An 8,487-nucleotide genomic window follows, 5' to 3' on the forward strand; every position below is an offset into this window, starting at 1 on the left:
TCAAATACCACAACGCTTGCTTCTGCGGCCCAGCGATTCCGATTAGCGTAAAGAATCTTGTTGGAATCGAATCCGTGACTCATGATTGTGAACTTGTGTATGAAGCCATAAAACGCGGAGATGTCTCGGCAATTGGTGCTCACATCTACGCAGCTCATAAACCCTAAATCCTTTTTATGCCATTGGTCAATACTTCTTACCAAGCTACTAACAGCTAGTCATTTCGACTCCTAACAGAGAAGCCAGCAGTAGGAGGACAGAGAGGGAGAGAGAACGAAGATGCTGGACATTAATCTCTTCCGAGAAGACAAGGGCAATGATCCAGAACGCATCCGCGAGTCGCAACGCCGCCGATTTGCAAATGTCGATCTCGTCGACGACATCATCCGCCTCGATAAGGAATGGCGTCAACGTTAGTAATTCTTTCCCACTCTACTTCCATCACATCTCTCTCTCTCTCTCTTCCTGTGCACCTAACGAGTCTTCTCGTATTTTTGTTTCTATAAAGGCCAATTCGAGTTCGACAATCTGCGCAAAGACTTCAACCGCATCAACAAAGAAGTTGCCCGCCTTAAAATTGTAATTGTATCGTTACTTTTCATTTTTATTTAGAGAAAATAAATTGTTCTGTTTGCCAGTTTTCTTCCTTCCGAACTGATGGTGGAGATGGTTTTGTTGGTGAAGTCTGGCAACGATGCGACGGAGATGATAAAGAATACGGATGAAAACAAGCAGTTAACTGCTAAGAAAGAAACTGAAGTCAACGAAGCTAGAACTGCATTATATTCAAAGTTGGAAACGATCGGAAACCTGGTACACGACAGTGTCCCTGTTAGTAATGATGAGGTGCGGTACTTTGTTTTTTGTCACACGAATTAGTTCTTCGCTTTAATGGAACTACATTGTTTCTCGTTTCTTCATTATCTTCGTGATTAATTACTGTTTCCGTCTCCTTCTTCTTTGTTAGAAATTTTAAACCAGTCGTTTTCAAAAAAGGACACAAAAAAATTCAAAGATTATATAGAAATAGGGAGCAAGGGATCTGTATGCATGCTGCAAGTGTCTAGCTGCATTTCTTTCATTTTAGAGGTCCCATATCAAATTCGTAAGAGAAAAGGTATCTCCTATGGATCATGTGAATTCTGATGTCGCTTGTATTGGTTGTTCCTGTTACTTGTCCGATTGGTAGATCCACAAGGGTTGCTCAGTAATACACCTAAATTATGTGTTTGGTCACTCACTTCCAAAAAATGCCTAGTTGGTAAGTCTACAAGGAAAATAATTTTTTTTTTTTTTTTTGAATGATGGAAAAATTTCGCTGAATGAAAAGAGACATAATTGTAAGAGGAAGAGGGGATCACAATGTGATGATGCTCTCTTTAGCTAGCTTGCTGGCGATGCCAATAGCTGATTTATGCACATGGGACCATACAATGCCAATATTTTCATGAATAACAAACAATATGCTTAAAAATGTGGTTGAATCTCCAAGTAATAGCAGTCGCATTCTTGCACCAGCCAATCACTAGAGCTCACTCACCTTCCACTATCAAATGATCCAAAGTGAAATGCTGTTTACAAATTCTCAAACCTGTCAGCACTGATTTAATTTATGCCTCATTGGAGTCCATCACCCCTAGGCGACTACAATAGGTAACAAGAATTACTGCAAAACACCACCACATTCTGATAGACCTGGATGCCCGTTGAACTTCCATCGAAGTTAAGTTTGATTGATCCTGGAGGGAGGAGGCTAGCATAAGAATTCTGGTCTCATGAATTTGTTATGTTTACTCTTGAGAAGGCCAGATAATTGAAGCTTTTCTGTATACTGCATAATAGGCTTCATGAGTTGGAATTCACTGTTATCCTAAAATTCACCCATTTGCAGGAGAACAATGTGATTGTTCGATCCTGGGGTGGGAAACGTATGGAAGGGAAGTTGAGAAATCATGTGGAGCTAGTTCAGCTGCTTGGAATTGCAGATTTGGTGAAAGGTAAGTTGAAGTTAATGTTTCACGTAAATATAGGCCTTTGCATTTCATCTTGTCCAGTTATGTTTTGAACTTTGGACTGGAGGTAACTAAGTGTGTTATATCAGTTATTCCATTAGAATTCTTAGATCCATCAATGGCGAATGTAATCTCAACATCTAATCTTTCCTTACAAGATATTGATCATCTTCCTTAACTTTTCTTATACTATGATTGTCATCAATGAAATGGGTCTTCTACATTAACATTAAAGCAGCACCAAGATCGAACTATCCGTGCTTTATAACAGAGTGATGTGGCATGATGCTCTTTGTGAGCTAAGTATTCTACCCAAGTTCCTAGTGTTGAAAGATTTAGTTTTCTTTTGATGGTCTGATTTGTTTTTTGTCATGTTTGAAGCTTATAACAACTTTTTTTGATTTTCATCATTATTTTTTAACTACTTACGAGATATGTAATAATTTTGCCTTTTGTGCCATTTTTGCATCTCTTTTGGCCTGTTCTAATATTCTTTGGTCAAACCGTAATTCTTGAATCCTTTGTTTATGTTATCCTATTGGCAGGCCACTATTAAGTTATCCAGAATAACTGACGCTCTACAGTTCTTTCATGCAAGTGATTAGTTTAAAACAGTGTTTAGAGATGTAGAAAAATTTCTTATACCATCAGGAAATTGACTTTTGAAATTGGTAAAAAACCACTGTTTTCTATCTAATTTTTATTTACGTTGGTAGTATGTGAAGTGTCTCTCTCACTGCTGTATGGATTTGTAACTTACAAACATTCTGACATATGTGAAGGTGCTGATGTGGCTGGAGGAAGAGGCTTCTATCTGAAAGGTGCTGGGGTCCTTCTCAACCAAGCATTAATAAATTATGGCCTTGTTTCTTTGGCAAAACGAGGATATGAACCACTTCAGACCCCCTTCTTCATGAGAAAAGATATCATGGCAAAATGTGCTCAACTAGCTCAATTTGATGAAGAACTATACAAGGTAATATTTCATACACATGTTCGTCATCAAGCAGAATTTGAATGCATCTTGGCTAAAGTTGGTCAAGTTTATCATTTGCAAAGGCATTCTACTTGTTGGCCTGCTGGACTAAGAGATATTTGTTTTTTGACACGATGATATCATTGATAATCTATTAGTTGGATTGGCTTATATTTCCTTCCTCTTCAGAAGCCTTAGTTCTAGTACACCATCAAGCATTGCCTACTAAACATCCAGGGATGTCTGCTGTTCACTAACCTCATGAAGGAAAAAAAAAATGTTCACTTCTTTCCTAAAATACAACTTGCCTGGATAAAAAAATTACATGTTTCGTAAGGTGATGATAAGATATGTATAAAAATAGCAGATGAGGAATATTAATGTCACAGATGAGGAATAATGACATAACATGATTTGATCTTTTATGATAAGGCAGATGGTGCTATCCACATCATCTTTGAGTTAACATTCTAGGTGCTTGCAATAGCATTTCACACATGGTGCTCTATCCTCAATACTCTGAATTTTATTTCTTCATATACCATGCTTGAGCTCTTATCTGCTCTGAAAAAAAAGTAATCCTTAAACCTTTTTACTGAATTAGTTCTGCTTATCATATTGCATTTTTGTTTGGTTCCAGAGATTCAGTTTTCGTATCTAACTGGAAATGATAGTGTCTGTGTTTGTAGTGGGAGGGTTGAAAGAACAAAATCTCTTGTAGATCATGATCTTACCGACCGAATTTCCGAAACTTAGTTTTATTTTCCAAAACAAGAGATCGAAGAAGGATCCCTGAATTTCTGTTCGATACATAGGTATAGAGATTTAATATAGAGATTACAATAATACCCTTAGAAATACATATTTACAATCTCGTCCCTTATATACGATAACATCCCCCCTAAAATTGATGCTAGTAAATCAACCAACAACAATTTTCCAACCAAAAATTGATGCCGCTGCCGAGTCATTGCTTTAGTGAAGACATCGGCCACTTGGAGATCCGAAGAACTGTAAGAAAGAGAGATCACCTGACTATCAAGCTATCGCGGATAGAATGACAATCAACCTCAATATGCTTGGTGCGTTCATGGAAAACATGGTTGGTGGCAATCTGAATAGCACTAGTGTTGTCAGCAAGAAGAAGGGTAGAAGTAGTCTGAGGGAACTCAATCTCCGCAAGAAGACCGCGTAGCCATACAATCTCAGAACAAGCAGTAGACATGGCATGATACTCAGCTTCAGTAGACGATTTAGAAACACAATCCTGATTCTTACATCGCCAAGAAATTAAGGTACCACCTAAAAACATACACCAACCCGTAGTAGAGCGGCGGGTATCCGGACACCCAGCCCAATCAACATCACTATAACCTATAAGTTGAAGAGAGGACCCTGTAGGAAAGAATAGCCCACGAGTAGGAGAACCTCGAAGATAGCGGATGATACATCGAACGACAGCAATATGGAGATGACGAGGAGAGGACATAAACTGACTGACCTGATGAACGGCATAGGAGATGTCAGGGCGAGTAGTGGTCAAGTAGATGAGACTCCCAACCAAGCGCCGATAGATAGTAGGGTCATCTAGAAGGTCCCCTTCATCTTTCATGTACTCGACATATACCTCCATAGGAGTATCAACAGAAGAAGTTTCCTCCAAACCAGCCAAGGTAATAATATCTTGAAGATACTTATGCTGGTTTAAGAAAATACCAGTGGTCCGATGATGGACTTCTAGGCCTAAGAAGTACGTGAACTGGCCAAGAGCTTTCATATGGAAAGTGAAATGTAACACCTGCTGCAGCTTGGTAAGCAGTCCAAAGTCAGTGCCAGTAATAATGATGTCATCCACATCAACCAGGAGAATGACCATGCCCGCGGTAGACTTATGATAGAATAGAGATGAATCATACTAACTCTGTGTAAACCGGTGGAGAATCAAGGTGCCACGAAATTTCTCAAACCAAGCCCGGGGGGCTTGCTTAAGCCCATACAGAGGACGACGAAGCTTACAAACCTGATCAGGAGAGGAGGTAGGCATACCCGAGGGGAGCTTCATGTATACATCTTCCTGGAGATCACCGTGGAGAAATACAATCTTCACATCCATCTGATGCAGCGGCCAGGACTGAGAAGCTGCAATTGCGAATATAGTACGCACCTACGTGAATATGAGCCACTCTCTCGTGGCTGCAGCGGTGGGAAGGGTCGCGGCAGACGCTATGACAAGTGTACCGAGCAAAAGAATCATCGTGGAGTGGACCTTTGCTCTCGTCGCACACCAAAAACGAAGACAATGACCCTGTCAAACACCAAAAACGAACCGTCCAATACCAAAAACGAAAATGGTCCCGTCGAACACCAAAAAACGAAATGCTCGAGAGAGGAGCTGCCGAAATCCGCTAAATCCGAGAGAGGAACTTCTGAAATCCAAAATAAAACCACAAGACCCTCCGAAATCCACTACAAATCGAGAACCAAGAAAGAGGGAAAGATAACGCACCTCTGAGAGCACAACACCGAACCAATTTCTCTACCACTGAACCGAGACCGCCAAAGGCGCCGAAAAAGCTCGGAGAAACAAAAAATCAGGGCGCGGAATGAAGCTCTGATACCATGACAGAATTTCCGAAACTTAGTTTTATTTTCCGAAACGAGAGATCGAAGAAGGATCCCTGGATTTCTGTTCGATACATAGTTATAGAGATTTAAAACAGAAATTACAATAATATCTTTAGAAATACATATTTACTATCTCGTCCCTTATATATGATAACACTTACTTGATCATGTATTACAATGTTTGAATATATTGTTCCCTATATTTTTAACTGTGCATGATGAGCTTCTTCCTTGCTTTTTTTAAACTTTTAATTGATTCAGTCTCATGAGCTTACTGGTTATTCATGCATGGTAATGCAAATGTGCTTGAGTAGTCTGATTTTCAAATCTCTTTTCTTATAATGCTTTCCCCTTTTTGTGTTTAACTTTCTATGTGATATGTGTAGATTGGAAACTGAGGTTCCCTCTGTTTAATTATTGACATCTGACAGGTAACTGGGGAGGGGGATGACAAGTATCTAATTGCTACAGCTGAGCAGCCACTTTGTGCTTTCCACCTTGGCGAATGGATCCATCCTTCACAATTGCCCATCAGGTTAGTTCAGTGGTTACCTTTTCAAGGACAATTGTTTTGCTTCAAGTAGTAGATTGTAGTTATTGGCTCTCATCTGTACCATACAACATGTTTGCAGACTAGTTCAAGTGAATGAGTTACTGCATATTATCTACATGCTTGTTATAAATGTGTTTGTTCCTCTATATCTTTCTCTTCAAAAGGAGAGGGCCTTGTATAGAATAGGGAGGGGAGAAGGCCCTTATACAGCTTTTGGCATGTCTCTTTTGCACGGAAATAGGGTTGGGATGCAGAATGGGGAGGGGGGAGGCCCTTACACTCTCTTTTGCATGGAAACAGGGAGTAGGGGAGGGTTCATGTTGGAAAAGGAGGAAATGCCCTTCTTTTTTACTATTTTACATGTTTGTCAACATTAATTAAATAGAAACAGAGAGTAATGCTCTCTATTTACAGTTTCTGTTAGCATTAAAAATGCTATATTTGGAAGAATGGCATTTAAGTGGTTGTACTTAGAAATGTGATATCTAAGACGGGCATATTTGAAAATTACCCTTCAAACAGGGAGGCAACTGGACCCTAGTGCCATCATTTACTGGGAGACCTTTCATGGTGCTCATTTACACAGTTATTGGAATTAGCCTCACGCTATCTGTTTAACAGCAAATTTTGGCTCTTGCGACTGCACCCATTTATGTCATTTACATGAGTTGCATGCCATGTAACTTGAGATCCTAGTGTAGGTAATGTGGATTTTAACACACGGCTGTTTCTATGTAATGGTAAAGCATGAACCTGCTAGTTCACTATGTGGGACCTATTCGACTGGAATGATTTTCAGGGTCACTTCCTTGGTTAAGGGTTATTAGTTTACACAAAGAAAGATAAAGATGATTTTGTTGATGAATTTAGGCCATTTCAGATATGCTGGATATTCAACTTGTTTCCGTAAAGAAGCTGGTTCACATGGTCGGGACACCTTGGGCATTTTCAGAGTCCATCAGTTTGAGAAAGTGGAACAGTTCTGTATCACCAGCCCAAATGGAAATGACTCTTGGGAGATGCATGAAGAAATGCTTAAGAATTCAGAGGATTTCTATAAGGAGGTCTTTTTTGTGCAATCCTGAATGTTTTATGTATTTTTTATTTATTTCTTTTCTTAAAGTGATATATTTTATTTAAAGCTTTTCTTGTGGCAACTCATTGCAGTTGAATATTCCATATCAAGTTGTTACTATTGTTTCTGGAGCTTTGAATGATGCAGCTGCAAAGAAATATGATTTAGAAGGGTGGTTCCCAGCATCCAAAACATACAGGGAGCTTGTTTCATGCTCAAACTGCACAGACTACCAATCCAGGAGACTAGAAATACGATATGGCCAGAAGAAGGCAAGAAATTTTCTCACTCTGCTCAGTGATGGGAACACTGAAATACCGACGAAACAGTTCAATTAGAAAATCACATATGTTTGTTGGCTTCATGATTTAGGATATCTGCGTGAAGGTGGGTCCAATGTCCTAACAAATCCTTGTTGTTTATATGCAGAGTAATGAACAAGTGAAGCAATATGTTCATCTTTTGAACTCTACTCTGACTGCTACAGAGAGGACTATTTGTTGTATCCTTGAAAATTACCAGAAAGAAGATGGAGTTGAAATTCCACCACCTTTGCAACCTTTCATGGGGACTAGCTTCCTCCCTTTCCAGAACAACCCAGCTTCAGATGCAAAAGGGAAGAAGCCTAAATCTAAGGTCTATATCTATTTCATCTATCTAGCATGTCTCACAGCGAAGTTAGTCACACATGCATTTATTTATTTTTACTATAAACTTGAACCTGTCTTTGAACTTTGCAGGCTAATACTGGTGCTTAGGAAGGATGAAACAGTTAACGAGAATGTATTATTGGCCTCCAAACAGAATTCAATAGCAACTCATGCTATATTTCGTAATCGTCCTAACTGCTCTGTGTTCAATCAGCAAAATCCTTGATCTGGAAACTACGATATGATTTGTCCCCTCAGATTACGACCAAATGTTGTTATCTCTATTTTGATCATTCAAGGATTAAAAGAAATACCGAAACAGATGGCAAAGGAATGAAAACAATGCAGAAGAGTAATAAAACAAGTTAAAATCATTAGATCTTAACATTAAATAAGTTAACAGCCCTGCTTATGGTATGATCCTCAGTTAAACTTGCCTGTTTCACCTCCCAGAGAATGGTTTCCTTCCCGTGAGTTGCAGAGCAGAGCAGTTTCAGTGCATCGCTAACCCCATTGCAATCCTCAAATTGAAAAGCAAAGGTAGGTCCCTTGATGCAGCTAATGTTCTAAAGAGTAAAACAACTGATCATGTTAAG

At 39.3% G+C, this 8,487-nt stretch overlaps 1 protein-coding gene across 1 annotated transcript; it reads left to right on the forward strand.

Annotated features, from left to right (window-relative positions):
• Positions 1–116: 116 nt before the first annotated feature.
• LOC137955885 (serine--tRNA ligase-like) lies at positions 117–8,214 on the forward strand. Its single transcript, XM_068803085.1, has 11 exons — positions 117–135; positions 238–412; positions 509–579; positions 685–846; positions 1,892–1,997; positions 2,795–2,988; positions 6,045–6,148; positions 7,047–7,230; positions 7,334–7,513; positions 7,671–7,877; positions 7,982–8,214. Exons 2-11 carry the CDS (start codon positions 280–282, stop codon positions 7,997–7,999), a joined length of 1,359 nt encoding a protein of 452 aa, XP_068659186.1. The 5' UTR covers positions 117–135; positions 238–279; the 3' UTR covers positions 8,000–8,214.
• The last annotated feature ends 273 nt before the right edge of the window (positions 8,215–8,487 follow it).

This window comes from Aristolochia californica, unplaced genomic scaffold, assembly GCF_029961685.1.
Source record: "Aristolochia californica isolate CCGP_79_NKW_82.1479 unplaced genomic scaffold, dmAriCali1.0.hap1 SCAF_2, whole genome shotgun sequence".
Classification (NCBI taxonomy): domain Eukaryota; kingdom Viridiplantae; phylum Streptophyta; class Magnoliopsida; order Piperales; family Aristolochiaceae; genus Aristolochia; species Aristolochia californica.